This window comes from Rhineura floridana, chromosome 10, assembly GCF_030035675.1.
Source record: "Rhineura floridana isolate rRhiFlo1 chromosome 10, rRhiFlo1.hap2, whole genome shotgun sequence".
Lineage (NCBI taxonomy): Eukaryota > Metazoa > Chordata > Lepidosauria > Squamata > Rhineuridae > Rhineura > Rhineura floridana.
In genome coordinates this window covers 67,418,299-67,437,584 of record NC_084489.1, presented here as the reverse complement: position 1 = coordinate 67,437,584, position 19,286 = coordinate 67,418,299, and the positions used below count along the sequence as shown (strand labels likewise).

Here is a 19,286-nt window from a genome sequence, read left to right as displayed (position 1 = left end):
AGCAGGTGCTAAAAGATCATTGAACATTTATGTACTCACCCAATCAATAGGTTAGCTCTGGAACATCTCACTTGGGGGTGTCCTGGTGCCCACTGGAGAAGGAACCATTTTACTCACAAGAAAGGTGTTTCTCTGTGGGCACCAGGACACTGCCAAGGCCCACCCTGGGATGCAAATGACAGTAAACATTATAACAAAACGGGTGACGACTGAAGGGTCAATGATCGGACCTAGCGCATGTACAAGTCATTAGAGGTTAGAGTCCGTCTGGGTGGAGACTAAATAGTTATTTATTACAACTGAAGGTGTGCAAGTTGTTTGTTACATGTTATTTATGGTTAATGTAATGTTGTCAGTGTCTTTAAATCTTTATATGTGTATAAGTTTATATTTTTTAAGCTTGGCTAGACAGCGAACTACCACTCTGTGGGAGGGGCCGCAGTAACAGTCCATTTAGAGTGTTAACTCTTTCCTATCTCAACCACTAGCAAGGAAGACAATACTCACTTGGCAGTGCCCTGGTGCCCACAGAGAAACACCTTTCTGGTGAGTAAAACATTTCCTTTTTTAATTACACACATTCCAACCTGAGCTTAAGATGGAGAGGTTCACAGATTTACAGTCCATCAGATCTTGCTCCCCATTGCCCATAGCTTTGGGGGTACAGAGAGCAAGCAAGCTTCTCTGACTGTCTCCAGTTCCCAGCTTCTCCAGACTAGACTAAAAACAAAAGCCTCTCCTTGTCTCCAGGATGGGGAGGTGAGGGCCCCTCTCCTGAAAAGAGTCCCAATAGCCACAGGATCTCTCCTGGCCACATCCTTTTGTATATGCAGACTGACCACTTCATAAGCCATTAACTCACAGGCTAACTTGGCTAAACTATTAGCTGATGCAAAGAAAACTGGTTTGACCAGTAGAGCAGGTTTCTTCCTTTGCAGATCCCAAATCCACCCCTCTAACCCCCCAAATCCAGTAACAATATAAAAACAGGCTTTCTCCCTGACGTGATTACAAAAACAAAGGAGAATATGTCTCAAGATGCTGAAAAAAGGTGGATTTTATTTTCAAAATAGCTTGTGAGCTGCTTTGAAAATAAATTCTATCCTTTTTCAATAACTTGAGATAAATTCTTTTCTGTTTTGGGGTTTATTTTGCATGCTCTCCAGTTGTTGCATTTTTGTGCCTTGCCCTGATTAAACTTTTATTTTGATATATAATATCCTTGTCCAAAAATAAGCAATAGAATCATAGAATATTAGAGTTGGAAGGAGCCTATAAGACCATCAAGTCCAACCCTCTGCTCAATACAAGAATCCAAGTTCAAGCATACCCGACAGGTGGCTTTCCAGCTGCCTCTTGAATGCCTCCAATGTTGGAAAGACCACCACTTTCCTAGGGAATTGGTTCCATTGTCGTATTGCTCTAACAGTTAGGAAGTTTTTCCTAATGTTCAGTCAAAATCCGGTTTCCTGTAACCTGATTACATTATTCCATGCCTTGCACTCTGGCATGATTGAGAAGAGATCCCGGCCCTCCTCTGTATGACAACCAATGAAGAGTGCTATCATATCTCCCCTCAGTCTTCTCTTCTCAAGGCTAAACATGCCCAGTTCTTTAGGTAAAGTTTTATTAACTACAGAATCATACTCAAAGGGTGCTTATCAGTGGTTCCTTCTCAAAGTGGGGGGATGTAACGAGCACAATACTGCAGGGCTCAGTTCTGGGCCCAGTGCCCTTCAGCATTTCTATTAATGACTTGGATGAGGAGGTGCAGGGAATGCTTATCAAATTTGCAGGTGATACATAATTGGAAGGGATAGCTAATATCCTGGAAAACAGAAACAAAATTCAATGTGATCTTGATAGGCTGGAGCACTGGGCTAAAAACAACAGAATGAAATTTAACAGGGATAAATGCACAGTTCTACACCTAGGAAAAAGAAATAAAATGCATAGTTATAAGATGGGGGATACTTGGTTCAGCAACATTAAATGTGAAAACGATCTTGGAAAGGTTCTAGATGACAGTATGAAAAATCACAGCAAACCTACCACTCACACTTCCTGGTTCAGAAGCTGCAAGGGCCTGGGCTGCTTCTAGCTCTTTCTGAATGAATTTTAACTTTTCCTGCAACATATCCTTCTTCACAGATAGCTCATACAATTCCATTTCTGCAAAAATAAATGGGTTGGAATCACCTCTTGAAAACAGTTTACAATGTGATCATTCCTCACAGGGTTGATAAACCACAAAGGAGTTTGATAAAATGAAAAAAGTATTCATAAATGATCAAATAGTCTCTTCATTTGTCAATGAACATTGCAAGACAAGGCGGAGCTAAATGAAATTGATCCAGGACTATAGCAAAGGAACTTTGAGATTTTAAGTCTCTGAAAATCCACTGTGATATCTTTGATAGAAGTCTGAAAAGATGGACACATTAAGTTGATACAAGGTAGGGAGGAAAGGATCTGCCAATTTCAGTTCTCTCAGTTTATTTTTCCAATCTTAAATTCAGTTCTCCATATTTCTGCAGCAATTTGCAATTAAAAAAAAATCCTCATGAACATTCTTCAACATTTTAGTGCAAATTTCTCCTCACACACACATTTTTGTATGCTATTTTCACTAACACATTTTGCAAGCAATTTCTCCTAATATTTTTGAATGTTACTTATTCATACAAATATATTTCATTAATATATTCATTTTTATGCACACTTCCCCTAATATATGCATTTTGTAAATATTGTTTGGAAGACTGAACTGTAAAATTCAGATACATGTGAATTTCAAAAGATGGCTATGTTTCAGTTCTGATATTGTTTCAGAAACTGTGAACTGATGATCTGTACTTACAGACCTATGCTTTAGAATCTAGGGCTAGGGTAACAAACATGGCATCTATGGACAGTGACACACTGGGACCCTTGAAGATTTCTTCTGGTACCTATGAAGCCTCCGATTTCTCACACACACACACACACACACACACACACACACACACACACACACACACACACACACACACAGTGCTCCTCGTCATGAAGTGGCAAGGAAAGTTACCTTTTTTTCTTTTGGAAAGTGAAAGCTGAAGGAGTAAGCTGGAAATGCAAAACATGCTTTCTACTTCCTCTTTCTGCTCTATGTGCTTTTTCAAGTGAAGCAGTCAAACAACCAAGACAGTAGGGCAGGAGGGAAAGGGGAGTCATTTGGGAAACTGGTTGCAGAAAAACAGAGTAATGAGGACCAGGCAGGGGGTGCTGCAAGAGTCTACAGAGAGAAGGACAATGGTCCAGTAAAAGGAATCCTCTTAAAATTGTATTTTTTCACATTTCCCTCCACACTCACCTCCAGTAATCACTGTCAAACCTGGCTATTCACTGAACCATAAAAATCATGGATCCAGTGCTTTCCACCACTGCTGTGTTGCAAAAATATTGATCTATGGATATTTATGGATCCTTATAATTTTACAGAGATTCTTACACATCCACCATCAAATCATAGGTCCCATCTGTACCCACAGATATGTTCTGTGATTTGTTGGTGCTTTTTACTTTTTGTCATCCTATGTAAAAATCATGAAGAGCCATGAGGATACATCTCTTGGATCCTTGTGTTTGTCATGCTGGCAAGCCCAGATCTGTGTGGTTTTTTTACTGTGCAGTTTGTCAATGTAAGCTTTAATTTGTGATTTTTTTAGGAGAATGTGTCAAATAATGCGAATTCAAGATAATCCATTTTAATTCTACTATATCTGATTTACCTAGACCCCATGAAAAAGCAAAGTGTGTGTATACGTGTGTGTGTATGCTTTGTCTCTTCTGTCTGTGTTTGGGATGGGAAGAGTGACCTGGGGGTAAAGACAAGAACTTTCTCAAAATTGGAAATGTCCTAAAAGGTTGGCAGCACCTGATCTAGGCAAGCACAGCATCTAGATGAGTAAATATGTTTCCCTCATCTGACCCCAAACACATAACAGATCTTCCAGGCAAGGCACAAGGTCTTCTCTAAGTTAAACATACTCCTTAAAAAATACGCTTAAACTGTCCATATTTATTTTGCAAGAAAAACAGCCAGAGGCCAATCTGGATCCAGGCACAGCACTGGCTTCTGCACATACTTATTGCATTGTTAAGCTGCAACATGACATCCAAGCACAATGGAAAAGCTACCCAACTGCTTCCAAAGCCTCAGCGAAGGCAGCAAGTGTGTGTGCGTGCGTGAATGAGTAAGTACATGAGAGGTTTCTCTGCTGGAGCTCAATCCAAGCATGATTGGAAGGTAACACATAAGCCGGCTGGCTGAGGTGGCCTGGGAGACCCAGGGCCTGCAGGAGAAAGAAAGCATCGCCCCAAGGGAAGGAGAGGCTGCTGCTGCTGCGCTGCTGCTGCTGTGCTGCTGCTGCTACTGTGGGACCACCATCTCCACCACCCTTCCCTGAGGGACTTCTGCCTGGCAGGACCAGGCCCCAGGTACCCAGCCAGCCAGGACTGATTCTTACCACCTGTCCCTCTTTGGAGGGATACATAAGCCGGCTGGCTGAGGTGGCCTGGGAGACCCAGTGCCTGCAGGAAGAAGAAACCATCGCCCAAGGGAAGGAGAGGCTGCTGCTCTTGCTGCTGTGCTGCTGTGCTGCTGTGCTGCTGCTTTCTTTTCTTTTTCTTTTTTGTTGGTGTGTTGATGCAATTTGAGATGAATGGGTGCCTGATTATATGAATGTATGTCTGAGTGAGTGTGTATGTTTATATGCTGTATATATGGCTGTATATATAGCTGTTTTTATACGTTTAATTGTTGTATATTTTAGTTGTATTATGTGCTTCGGAGAGAGTTTTATCCACAAGGCGGGGAGACTTGAGGGGGCCCCAATTACCGTAGTGACGGGCAAAGGAAGGTATGGCGCTGTGAGAAGGACGTGCCAGGTAAGGGGAACGCGGTCCAGACATGTTGTGGCTGTGCCTTGTTCCGGTCCTTCCCACACCCGCAAGGTCGTTGGTAGTCCTATCAGCCAACTCTCAGATCTCCAGTTGCTGTTATTAAATGCCAGATCGGTATATAATAAAACCTCCCTCGTCCATGATTTGATTGTGGATGAGGCAGCCGATCTGGCATGTATAACCGAGACCTGGGTGGGTGAGCAGGGAGGAGTTGGTCTCTCTCAGCTCTGCCCACCGGGGTACTTGGTTCAGCATCATGGTAGATCTGAGGGTCGGGGAGGTGGGGTTGCTGTTGTCTATAAGAGTTCCATCTCACTCACCAAGCACCATGTTCATTCAGTTACTGGCCTGGAGTGTTTGCACCTTGTGTTGGGCCAGAGGGACAGGCTGGGAATCCTTTTGGTGTACCGCCCACCTTGCTGCCCAATGGCTTCCCTAACTGAGCTGGCGGAAGTGGTCTCGGATATATTGTTGAGGTCCCCCAGACTAATAGTACTGGGGGATTTCAACATTCATGCCGAGACCACTTTGTCTGGCGCGGCTCAGGACTTCATGGCTTCCATGACAGCCATGGGGCTGTCTCAATATGTTAGTGGTCCAACACATGTATCGGGGCACACTCTAGACCTTGTTTTTGCTACTGAGCATGGGGAAAGTGATCTGGATGTGGGGAGTTTTACAACACTCCCTTTGTCATGGACAGACCACTGCTTGCTGAAGTTTAGACTTTCAGTAACCTCTTCCCTCTGCAAGTGTGGGGGACCTATTAAAATGGTCCGCCCCCGGAGACTAATGGATCCTGAAGGTTTTCAAAGGGCTCTGGGGGATTTTCCGGCTGATAGGACTGGCGCTCCTGCTGAAGCCCTGGTCGCTCTGTGGAATACGGAGATGACCCGGGCTGTAAACACGATCGCTCCTGCACGCCCTCTCCTGTGTAGAGCTCATACAGCTCCATGGTATACTCCGGAGCTGAGAGCGATGAAGCAAGATAGGAGGAGGCTTGAGCGGAAATGAAGACGAACTCCTGACGGATACAATTATGCGCTGGTTAGTGCTTCAACTAAGCTCTATGTAGGAGCAGTGAAGGCAGCTAAAAAACATCATTTTGCTGCCACTATTAAATCATCTCTTTGCCGCCCAGCGGAGCTCTTTCGAGTTGTCTGGGGGCTTCTCCATTCAAACCCTCCGGACACGGTGGAATCATCGGAGGCCCGCTGTAATCAGTTTGCCGATCACTTCCAGAATAAGATCTCATGTATCCGCCAGGACCTAGACTCTCAAGTTATAGCAGTAGATCCTAGTGAGATGTCCGGAGCAGTCTTGTCCTGTTTTGTTGGATGAGCTTCAGTTGGTTCAACTCGAGGACGTGGACAAGGTGCTTGGACAGGTACGTGCAACCACTTCGGTACTGGATCCTTGCCCCTCCTGGCTGATAAAAACTAGTAGGAATGGAACAGGTAGCTGGGCCAAGGAAGTGATAAATGCCTCTTTACGAGAGGGAGTGGTCCCGGGCTGTCTGAAAGAGGCAGTGGTGAGACCACTCCTGAAAAAGCCTTCCTTGGACCCAGACAATTTTAACAGCTACAGGCCAGTGGCGAATGTTCCATTCCTGGGCAAGGTCTTGGAACGGGTGGTTGCTGGCCAGCTCCAGGCGCTATTGGATGAAACTGATTATCTAGATCCATTTCAATCGGGTTTTAGGCCCGGTTTTGGCACTGAGACAGCCTTGGTTGCCCTGTACGATGACCTATGTCGGGAAAGAGACAGAGGGAGTGTAACTCTGTTGATTCTCCTTGATCTCTCAGCGGCTTTTGATACCATCGACCATGGTATCCTTCTGGAGAGGCTCGCGGAGTTGGGAGTTGGAGGTACTGCTTGGCAGTGGTTCCGCTCCTACTTGGCGGGTCGTCTCCAGAAGGTAGTGCTTGGGGAACATTGCTCGACACAGCGGGCTCTCCAATATGGGGTCCCGCAGGGGTCAGTTTTGTCCCCCCTGCTTTTTAATATCTATATGAAGCCGTTGGGAGAGGTCATCAGGAGTTTTGGAGTGCGTTGTCATCAGTATGCTGATGACACGCAGCTCTACTTCTCCTTTTCATCTTCTTTTTTTTTTTTTTTAATAATTTTTATTCAAATTTTTCCAAAAACAAACAAAACAAAATCAAAAAGAACATAACAATACAACAATAAAAAGTAAAAATAAAATAGTTGACTTCCGATTTGTCACAGATCAGCTATAAGTATATAATGTACATCAAACCTGTCCCTTAATATATACATACAGAATCCCTTTTCTCCATAGGCTATCTTAATTAATCGTCAAATCCCAGTATCATCATTTTATTTTGATCTTTCAACAAAAAGTCTAAGAGAGGCTTCCATTCCTTAAGAAATGTATCTGTCGATTTTTCTCTAAGTAAACATGTCAATTTATCCATTTCTACTAAGTCCATTAATTTCAATAGCCATTCTTCCATTGTTGGTATTGATTCCATTTTCCACTTTTGTGCATATAATAATCTTGCTGCCGTAATCATATATAATATTATTCTTCCATATTTCTTTTCTATTTGTTTATCCATAAAACCCAATAAAAAAAATTCTGGTTTTGACTGAATATTTATCTTTAGAATTTTTTGCATCTTCCTACCTATCTGTGCCCAAAATGATTTTGCCTTTTTACACAGCCACCACATATGATAAAATGATCCTTCTTGTTGTTTACATTTCCAACAGACATTAGAAACATTGCTATACATTTTTGACAACTTTTCTGGAGTCATATACCAACGGTACATCATTTTATAAAAATTTTCTTTAAGATTATAGCATAGTGTAAATTTCAAGCCTTTTTTCCACATATTTTCCCATTGATCCATTTGTATGTTATAACCAAAATTTTTTGCCCACTTTACCATACACTCTTTTACTTGTTCTTCCTCCATATCCATTTTCAATAAGAGTTTATACATTTTCGCAATTATATTTTCATCATTTGTACACAATCCTATTTCAAAATCAGATTTACTTATTTCAAACCCATACATTTTCTTGTCCATTTTATATCTTTCTAACAATTGTAAATAGGCAAACCATTGAAAACTATATCCTTCCTTTGTCAGTTGTTCTCTCTCTTTCATTATATATTCTCCATGTACATTTTCTAATAGTTCTTGATAAGTTAACCATTTCTCTTTTCCAGCCATTTCTCTTCTATAAAACGCTTCTTGACTTGAGACACATAATGGTATTTTCGAATAAAACCTTGGTTTATATCTATTCCATATTTTCAACAGAGGACGTCTTATAAAATGATTATTAAAGTCTACATTTACTTTTACTTTGCCATACCATAGATATCCATGCCATCCCCACTTCAAATTATGGCCCTCCAAATCCAATAGTCTTTTATTCCTCAATGAGATCCATTCCTTTATCCAGACTAGACAGCAGGCAGCAAAATAAAGCCTCAGATTTGGTAATCCCAGTCCTCCTCTTTCTTTGGCATCTTGTAGTAGTTTAAATTTAACTCTTGGTTTTTTTCCTTGCCATACAAATTTAGAGATATCTTTTTGCCATTGTTTAAAAGGTAAATCAGAGGATATTACAGGTATTGTTTGAAACAAAAACATCATTCTCGGTAATACATACATTTTTATCACAGATATTCTACCCATTAATGACAGTTGTAGTTTATCCCATCTTAGCAAGTCTTTCTTAATCTCTGTCCATAATTTTTCATAATTATTATGAAACAACTTTGAGTTTTTATTTGTCATAATGATACCTAAATATTTCAACTTTTTCTCTATTGTAAAATCTGTCTTGTCCATTAACTCTTTCTGTTCCCTTAAAGTTAAATTTTCCTTTTCATCTTCTTCAGGTGAGGCTGTCGATTTGCTGAACCGTTGCCTGGCCTCGACAATGGACCGGATGAGAGTTAACAAACTGAAGCTCAATCCAGACAAGACTGAGATGCTGTTGGTGGACGGGTTCTCTGATCGGATGGTGGATATATACCCTGTCCTGGACGGGGTTACACTCCCCCTAAAGGACCGGGTTCGTAGTCTGGGAGTCTTTTTAGACTCTTCCCTCTCACTTGAGGCTCAAGTAGCCTCGGTGGTTAGGAATGCGTTTTACCAACTTCGGTTGGTAGCCCAGCTACGTCCCTATTTGAGTAAAGAGGACCTTACATCAGTGGTACATGCTCTGGTAACCTCACGTTTGGATTACTGTAATGCGCTTTACGTAGGGCTACCTTTGAAGACAGTTCGGAAGCTACAACTAGTGCAAAATGCGGCGGCCAGATTGCTGACAAGGACCAAGCGGTCCGAGCATATAACACCTGTTCTGGCCAGCTTGCACTGGTTGCCAATATGTTTCCGGGCTAGATTCAAAGTGTTGGTATTAACCTATAAAGCCTTATACGGTGCGGGACCACGATACCTTGCGGAACGCCTCTTCCGATATGAACCGGCCCGTGCACTACGTTCTGCTACGAAGGCCCTCCTCCAGGTTCCAACTCACAGGGAGGCCCGGAGGGTGATGACAAGATCTAGGGCCTTCTCAGTGGTGGCCCCCGAACTATGGAACAGTCTCCCTGAGGAAGTACGCCTGGCGCCGACTCTGCTCTCCTTCCGGCGCCAGGTCAAAACCTTCCTATTCTCTGAAGCATTTTAAGTTACACTGATTTAATTTTAAAATGTTTATTGTATTGGATTGTTGATTGTATTTTAGTATTATTTTGTTATTCATTGTATTTTTATGCTATTTTATGTTCACCGCCCAGAGAGCTATTGCTAGTCGGGCGGTATATAAATTTAATAAATAATAATAATAATAATAATAACTGATTAATGTCTCCTCTCTTTCTGGCAGCCATAGAGATGACAGTGATAATTGCACTTGCAATGCTGAAGCAATATGCATGTCAGATGCATTTCATACATCTTTCATTCTTTACATACCAGCAGGATGTTCATGGTGAGCTCTTTCTGAAGCACGGCGCTGTGTTTTTTCTATACTGTACATGGTTGCTTTTAGGTCTGCAGTCAACTTTTTTTTTTGCTCAACAAGGTCCTGTAGTTTATCCTCTATAAATAATTTCAGACCCAACTTTTAATATAAGCTGAAATTACTACCTAGAAATTACTAATAGAACAATGGCTCAAGACAGAACATTCTCTATGGTGGAATTTTACATGCAAAACTCCTTTCCAGGGAATACTTGTTTGGCCCCTACAGTAGACATTTTAAAATGTAAATTAAAACATTTATTTTTATATAGGCCTTTAGATCAAATTGAGCATCAATAGTTTTGATATAGGACCCTGCTGCTGCTGCTGCTGCTGAACTATGTTTATTTGTATGGATGTTTTATTTTTATCTTTCATATTGTTAGGCCACCTTGTATACCTATTAGAGGATGGGCAGGGAACAAAAATGATGTATAAATAAAGATGATCCAAAACAAACAAAAAACCCTGAACAATTGTGTTCTGTCCTGTACAAAAGCCAGCCAGCATTGTGGACAGGGCCTGATTCTCTTTGACCCATTGTTCTAAAAGATGTTGTGCCTATTGAAGGTGATATAAAATAGAAAGTCCATTATGTTAATACAATGTTTGTATATAAAAGACATACAACAGGTCACATATAAACAGTATACAGAGGAAACATATTCATATAAAAGTGTAGTCATTCAAAACAAATGATATTCTAGCATATATAGCTCCTAATTACATTGCCTAAATAGAGGGACTCTGGGTAAAACAAAACATTTATATCACAATGGGTGTAGAGTGGTTGATTATATCTTTGTTTTCTGTAATATCATTTCTAAAATTAAATCCTTCTATCTGGAGCAGCCTTTCCCAACCAGTGTGCCTCCTGATGTTGTTGGACCACAATTCCCATCTTTCCTGACCATTGGCAATGCTGGCTGAGGCTGATGGGAGTTGTGGTCCAACAACATCTGGAGGCACACTGGTTGGGAAAGGCTGATCTAGAGGATTGGGCTGACAGTGAGCACTTTTTATTTTGTTAGACTTCAGAGGGTAGAATAAACAGCTTCGTATCCTATAACCTATTCAAGATACTTGTATTGAGATAAAATGGATTAGTTCAGGTGTGAGGAACCTTTGGCCCACTAGATGTTGCAGAACTACAACTCCCATCAGCCCCAGCAAGCATGGCCAATGGCCAGTGATGATGGAAGTTCTACTTCAGTAATTTCTAGGGGACAAAAGGTTCCCCATACGTGCGTGAGATAGACAACCTGTGACAGATGAAACAAGGCAAATAGTAAGGAACCAGTCAATGTTGGGTTTAAGAGGCAAATTTACAAATAATTCAGCTGATCATCTTAATTCATATTAATATTTAATAAACTGAAAAGGGTATGGTCCAGAAAATGGTCTTGGGAAGCCACAGCTAATATACATGCCCTGTCCCTGCTTCATCTAAGTCACTACAGGTATCCTGCAAAATCAGGTCCAGCCACTTCAGGGAGAAGGACCCTGCAGGGGATGGGTGTTGTGAAAAAGGATTGTTTGACCCAGACCTCAGAGAACTCTTTTGAGGAAGAAGCTTAGGACCCCACAAAGAACCTCAGTAAAACTGAGGACCAATAGAAGCCTGCCATAGTTCCAAGGCAGTCAGAAGTACCCCATCTCATGTCTTGCAGAGGGCCCCTAGTAACCCCTCTGATTGCATCATGAGCCCTGACTTGACCTCTGATTCTCTTCGCAGAAACCATGAATGAATCAAGAACAAAAGTGACAGCAGACTCAATAGGAACCCAAAGTTACTATACGAATACCTGTTTGGCTGCCAGAACACTATTACCAGGTGTCTCCTTGGGAAGAAGAGTCTATTTGGGAAGAAGGAGAAGACCCAGCTCACGATTATTTTAGTGTCATAGTCTCCTCTGGGAAGTAAGAAGAGTTTTTTGGGGTGCAAAGGGATAGATTTAAGAGCAAAGGGACAGCCAGCGTGGCTTGCCTTTCCCTAGAGAGATGCTGACTGTGAGATTGGAATGATCTAGAGTGGTAATAGTCCTTTGGAGGGGATGCTGACAAATTTGAGGACTTCTGAACTTTTTTACCCTCTTATCTGAGTAGGCTGGATGTAAAGCTGAAACAAAGTGTTGTTGGTCACTATAGTTGCTTTATGCTACTGGACCAAGACAGAAGGTATTGAAAAGGATATATCGGCCTCAGATCCCTGATTAATAATAATTAATAAGCAGTTTCCAGGAACTAGTATTGGGAAGCATGATGCCTCCAACCGTGGAGGGAGAGCATAGCCATCATGGCTAGTAGCCATTCATAGCCTTATCCTCCATGAATTTGCTTAATTCAGGCATCCAGGTTGCTGGCCATCACTGCCTCTTGTGGGAGTGAATTCCACAGTTTAACTGTGTGTGCAGTACTTTCTTTTGTCTATCTTGAATCTTCCAATATTTAGGTTCATTGGATGTTCATAGTGTTACAAGAGAGAAAAACTTTTTTCTATACATTTTCTCCATGTCATGAATAATTTTATACACTTCTATGCCAGAGCCTGGAAAAGTTACTTTTTTGAACTACAACTCCCATCAGTTCAATCCAGTGGCCATGCTGGCTGGGGCTGATGGGACTTGTAGTTCCAAAAAGTAACTTTTCCAAGCTCTGCTTCTATCATGTTATTCCTTAGTCACCTTTTCTCTAAATTAAAACAGCCCAAATGTTGCAACCTTTCCTCATAGGGGAGTCACTCTATCCCGAGGCAAGGAAACCATGAAAAAATTATGAAGGAATAAGAATAAGAAGCTTAGGTATGCTCTGTTCTAAAGAGAAGCAGAGAAATAACTGAAGGCAAAGAAGGTAACTGATACAATTATTTTGGGACCTTGTGACTCTGCCTGTCCTTAGGCATTGCAGGTATTAACCCTAATGTTTACTGGATGCCTCTTTCATGTAGTCCCTTCAAAAAAAAAAGGGCCCTTGAAAAGATTAGCTGTGAGGGTGTGTGATTGTTTAACATGTTTTTAGATTTTTTAATGTTTCAAAATATGCTCTTTTATATCATTTTTTATTGTCTTGTTTTTGTGTTTAGCACCTTGGGCTCCTTTGGGAGGAAGGCCATAATATAAATTTAATAAATAAAATCATAAATAAATATGAAGGTATATTCAAGGCATTAGACAATAGTATGAAAAATCATAGCAAACCTACCACTGACACTGCCTGGTTGAGCAGCTTCAAGAGCCTGGGCTTGTTCTAGCTCTTTCTGGTTGAATTCTAGCTTTTCCTGCAACATATTCTTCTTCACAGATAATTTATACAATTCCATTTCTGAAAAAGGCAATTGTTTAGAATCATCTCTTGAAAATAGTTTAAAATGTGATTATTCCTCATTGGGTTGATAAAATGCAAAAAGTTTTCATATATGATCACTTTATTTAAAAAAAATACAAATAACGTCTTCATTTGTCAGTGAACATTGCAAGACAAGGTGGAGTTAAACAAAACAGGAGGTTATCTGTAAGTGCTCTACTGTTGATCAGCAGAGCAGGTGGGCCAACAGAGTGACCCTCTTTTTTGCGAGTCAGGGAGGACCATGAAGAATAAGCAATTGCCAGGAGAATAAAATGTCAGGTAACCTAACTCATTGTGATAAACTTTAAACAGAAACATTCTAGGAGACAAACAGACTTGGTAGTTAAAAAAAACCCATCCTTTATTGCACTTCAGTCATTTCTTTTGAATTTATATTCCTGTGGCTCTGGGTTCATATTCCCATAGAACTACTGCCTTAAGGGGTGACTGTTGCTTTAAAATGTTGCTTTCACATTCTATGCATATAGAAGGTACTGGGCTCAATCCCTGGCACCTCCAGTTAAAGGGAATGGAACTGTGTAATTGAATATCCAAGTGAACTGCCAGCAAAGGCACAATCCCTCTCTCATCCCTCTCAAAGCCAAACTACACATTATGTTAAGCACATTCTTTAAAAAGCATGCTTAAGCTGTCCAACTTTATTTTGAAAGAGAAACAGAAGGAGCCCAATCTGGATCAGGGCACCTCACTTGTTATTGGCTCCCCAACTACTATTTGACCACAACATTGTTGGTTACTTAGTGCAGCCAGCATCTTTGTGTGCATATAGAACCAGAGAGCATTGTGGCAGGGGAGCAGTGTTCTCTCCTCAAACTGCCACAATGGAGGCTTCTGAGAAACCATCTTGCCCTCAGGGGATGGGAGGAGAGAAGAAGCAAATTAAACTAGAACTCATGAACAGAAAGCAAAAGGAGAAGCAAAATAGTAAAAGAGAAGAAAGAAAAGAGGAAGAAGTCAGTAAAGAACTGAGAAGGCAAGAAAAGTAAGATGCAATACAAATGTAATCCTTAATATGAATACAATCCAGTCCAGAATAGGTATATTCAAATCTGTCTTGGCAACTGAACCAATCACCATTACTTTTTTCCTCCTCCCTCCCAATCCCTTTTCCTCATTTGCCATGTCTTTTAGACTGTAAGCCTAAGGGCAAAGGCTGCCTTATTGGTTTTTGTAAGTTGCCATGGGAGGCTTTTTTGGCTGAATTTCAGGGTAAAATGCTTTAAATAATAAATAATATTCATTGTGTAGACATGGTGGCATTGTGGGTTCATCGAGTTTGAAACATGATATCCTGGACGTGCTCAGAGTCTTTCTGATCCCTCTCAGAGCCCTGATATATCATAAATGTAGCAGATGTAAAGCATGGAATTGGGGTGATGAGAAGTTTTTTTATTGTTCAATGTTCACCATGTTCTTTGCATACATATTTACTATCTAAAGGATGGAAGATGACAACGCCTGTGTGTGAATTTGTTTTATGTGGGGAGATCAGTGCACGACGATCAACACAGAATCTTGACAGAAAAAGGCTTTGATCCAATGGCATGGATACCACGACGACTGGAAGTCTTTTATCTGCTGCAGCCTTCATCCGCCTTCACAGCCATTGTAACATACACATTGTTATCCTCCGCCTGTTCTGCCGTATAAGAAAAGTGAGCATTTCCTAGCAAATGATGTGCCAGGTAAACTATTTCTGTCCTGGTGCCCGCTGGAAAAGAACTGACCCAAGAGTATAGGTCACCTCTTTCACAAAAGGAGAGGTGTGCTGATGACTGACTGACTGAATGAATGAACTACAATTGTATTTTTATTCTGTCCTTAAACAGCAAAATAGCAAACACTTAAAATCATTCCAGGAGCAATGGAAGGCTACTTGATTTATGACTCATCTTAAATACACATTGATGGCAGTGATGCAACTGTCTTGCAACAACAAAGCAACATGCATACTAAAAAAAAATTTCAAAAACTGCAAGGTACTCATTATTTGCCTACCGATGGCTGGTTCCTGAGCCCTTTCTGAAGCACGACGTTCTGCTTTTTTAATGTCATGCACAGTTTCCTTTAGATCTGCAGCCAGATGTCTTCTTTGCACAGTGAGTTCCTGTAGTTTATGTTCTACAAAATAATTAAAGGCCAATTCATAGTAAATAATGTATGCTGAAAATACACAAAATACATCTATGCAGTCAGTATGTTAACACTATCTGGAAATTTTAAATATTAGTATTTGCATTTATAATGCTGGTTCAAATTACTTCATATATATTATTTCTGTAATCAGAAATTATTTATTATTTACAAACATTTCTCAACTATTTATTACTAAAGTAATCTCTAAGCAGTGTGCACAACATAAAAACATCAAATAAAGTATCAATATAAAAGCCTAAACTATAAAAACAGCATTAAAAATACAAGGTGCATGGTCCAGGGTTAATGATGAGTAAATACCCAAGCAAAGAAAGTTTATCATCAAGAAGGTCTAGAACACATTACAAACTGCACCTCCCATATAGCAGAGAATAGGGTGTTCCAAATAATACAGAAAATGACAGAAAATATTCATTTAGGGGTCACCTCCAAACAACAGTCTACACTCTTTATTCATTCTTTTTTGTTGTTGTTATTTTTTGGGAGTCACCTAACAGAGGGCAATCTCTAAATGACTTACAATCCAGGTTAAAAACAACAACATCAGAACTGCCCTACTCAATACATAAAACAACACCAGCCTTAGTAGAAAACAAATGAAAGACTTATCAGCAACCTAAAGTGACACTAACATAAACCTTGATCCAGCAAAGATCATACTCTTTCAAATGCCTGGGATAAGAGAAACTCTTAATCTGGTGGCAAAAGGATGTTAAATTTCAACTGGGCCTGACTAGGAAGAGCTTTCCATCTGCTGGAAGGCTACAATGGAAAAGGCAATCTCCCTTTTTGCCACCCTCCAAACCCTCTTTTGGAGGGGGCACCCAGACAGGGGCCTCAGAGAATAATCTTAGGGTCCTGGTAGATTCATGGTGGAAGAGCTGTTCTAGGGCATATTAAGGTTCCTGTATGAGCCTTTATAGGTTAAAACCTGCACTTTAAATTGGGCCTGGAAACTACCTACAGTGCAGTTGTGCCCAGGCTGTTATGTGTTCAGACTGTCTACTCAGTAATCTAGCCTACATATTACCAGGACTGAGTTATCCCTGTCCAGACAGAGGTATAGCTGAAAGTGGTAGAAGGCATCTGAAGGAGATTTGTTTTAAACAATTAAGTTCCAACATTACTATTCTAAACAAGAAATATATTTTCATAAGTACAGGTACGGCTAATAAAACCTTTTAGGATGATTAAGCTTTTCGTCTGAGTTATAATGCATGTGTATAAAAACAAGCAGTGGCCCTTTTTTGACACAATGAAGCATCTTAGACCTATGCAAATCTTGACACAAAAATAATCTCCTGTGCCCATACAAAAGATACTTAGCACTGAGCATAAGGTCATTTTATTTCAATATAGCTTAATGCAAAAAATATATAGTGGATTGACTATATATTAGTTGGCAGCACGAAAAATCATAGCAAACCTACCACTGATACTGCCTGGTTCTGCAGCTGCAAGAGCCTCAGCTTCTTCTAGCTCTTTGCGGTTAGATTCCAACTTTTTCTTTAATAGTTGCTTCTTTAGTGATAGTTCATACAATTCCATTTCTGCAAAAAGAAATGGTTTGCAATCATTTCTTGAAAATGATTTGAAATGTGATCATTTTTGATAGGATTGATAAGATACTAAAGGGTTTGATAACATGCAAACCTAGTCATACATGATCATTTTATTTAAAAATTATTTGTCAAAGCACATTGTAAAACAGGGAGGAGTTAAACAAAATTGATCTGGGACTGTAGCAAAGTAACTTCAAGAGGTGATAGATCTCTGAAAATCCACTATGACGGATAGAATTCTGAAAAGATGGACACCTTAGGAAGTCTGAGGTGAGCACAAGATCTCCTGGGTCTCTTCCCAGTTAATGCTTAGATTAGGACGGCAGCAATCATCCCAATCTGCCAAATCTCTCAATTGAAAAGGAATGAGAGGCTGTGCATAAATCCACTTGTATTGATCACCAGTGCCTGAGGGCCAATAGAGTGACCCTCTTTTTCTTTTCTTTCTGTTTTTGTGGCAAGTATTCTGCTTTTGGGGCCAGGAAGAAGAATTGCTAAGGGAAAGATCTATCACAGTGGTTCCCAACCTTTATGAGTATGGGACCTCCTTTATAAGATCAGAAAATTCTTTGACCCCCCCCCAAGCTAATTGTAATATTAGCCTCTGTTAATTGAAAAAAAATGGTGCATGGCAAAATCACATCTCTAAATATCCCTTTCCATAAAAAGCTCCCTGCAGACATGGAGGTGTTGCTTTCTTTTCTTAATGCAAAGGTACTATCAAATTGGGATCCCCCCCCAGACAGTCTGAAGATGTACAGTCCTGTCTCCTAACACCAGTGGTTTACAGTGTTGGGCCTAAGATACAGGCTCAAATCCCCACCCAGCCATGAAGCCCACTGGGTGACCTTGGGCCAGACACAGTGTCTCTCAGCCTGACCTATCCCACAGGGTTGGTGTAAGGATAAAATGGAAAGGAGGGGTTATGTGCACCACCTTGAGCAACTTGGAAGAAAGGTGGGATATAAATGCAATAATAATTAAATAAATAAATAAATTTCAGCTGCAGCATGTGGACCCCAGTCTCCGCCGACTGCTGAACTATAATAATAACAATAATAACAATAATAACAACAATAACAACAACAATAATAATAAAAGTAGCAGCAATGTGGTAGTGGTGGAGATGCTAGATTGTGAAGACAAAAGGATAGATAGGTTGAGGAGGGGGGTTAGTGCTTTTAAGCCTTGGGATGATCATCAGAACTGATGACTTGGTTAGCCTGCACTTGGGGTGTGAGAGTGGAGCAGAAGACAGATCAGCACATGCACACACACAACACACCTGCCCCTCCTGCAAGCATCTGCAGGCATGCAGGCATTTGCGCACATGGGAGAGATAAAGCCCTCAACTGCTGCAGCATGTTGGAGAGAGAGATTGGGGGGGCAGAGTGCAGGTGGAAGAAAGGGGGATCACCAGCACAAACACTTAGCCTCAGAGATGGGGGGCAAGGAAGTCCTGAGCTTTCTCGCTGCTCCTTGGCTCCATCTGGGCTGAATATCAGCAGCCTCGCAAATTAGAATAATTTTTAAAAGGAGTTGGCAGTGAATCAGCAGCCAAGATGAGGGGAGAGTGACTCTGTTGCCATCAAGGGAGGCTGCTTCCACCTGCCTTGCCCCACCCTCCAGCCTTCAAAAGGGAGCTGCCTCAGGAGAAGGACTGTGAGGGGAGAGTGACTCTGTTGCCATCAGTGGAGGCTGCTTCCACCTGCCTTGCCCCACCCTCCAGCCTTCAAACGCAGCTTTTTTAGGAGGACTTTCTGATCTTTGGGTTGGGCTGTGTGGGTTGGAGGATAGCTTCTACTTTGTTTAGTTTTATTGCTTGTTTTTTGATGTTTATATGCCTTTATTTTATACGTTGCTCAGAGTGGCTGGATTTCCAGCCAGATGGGCGACTAATAAATCGAATAAAAGAAATAAAAGAAAAGAAAGGCAGGCAGGCTGGCTGCCAGAAAGGAAGGGCGAAAGCAGCCTTTCCTTGCAGCCTTGCTTCTTTTTGCTTCATGAAAAGCCGTCTCCTCTCATTCTTAGTAAGGATGTCATCAGCAGTGGCAGCGCGAGGAGACAGGAGTCGGTAATAGTAATCCCCTCTTCTTCCTGGTAGCTCTACCCTCAGCCTCCTTTGTCATCTGCCACATGTTTTATAGGCAGATGCCTGCCTTAGGAGTGCCTGAAAGATGCTCTGGCACTTCAGCAAAAGCCCTCCCCTCTTGTTTGGAGCAAGGGGGAGGTATCATCTGCA

At 41.1% G+C, this 19,286-nt stretch overlaps 1 protein-coding gene across 1 annotated transcript in view; it reads right to left on the bottom strand.

The window, feature by feature from the left end:
- CCDC7 (coiled-coil domain containing 7) overlaps window positions 1–19,286 on the bottom strand; it is a 430,640-nt gene that overhangs the window by 186,327 nt on the left and 225,027 nt on the right. The window contains exons 36-38 of the mRNA XM_061586654.1: window positions 16,913–17,032; window positions 15,324–15,446; window positions 13,161–13,280 (exon numbers count right to left, since the gene is read on the bottom strand). Of these exons, the coding sequence (XP_061442638.1) occupies window positions 13,161–13,280; window positions 15,324–15,446; window positions 16,913–17,032 (363 nt within the window). The remainder of the gene's footprint in view (window positions 1–13,160; window positions 13,281–15,323; window positions 15,447–16,912; window positions 17,033–19,286) is intronic.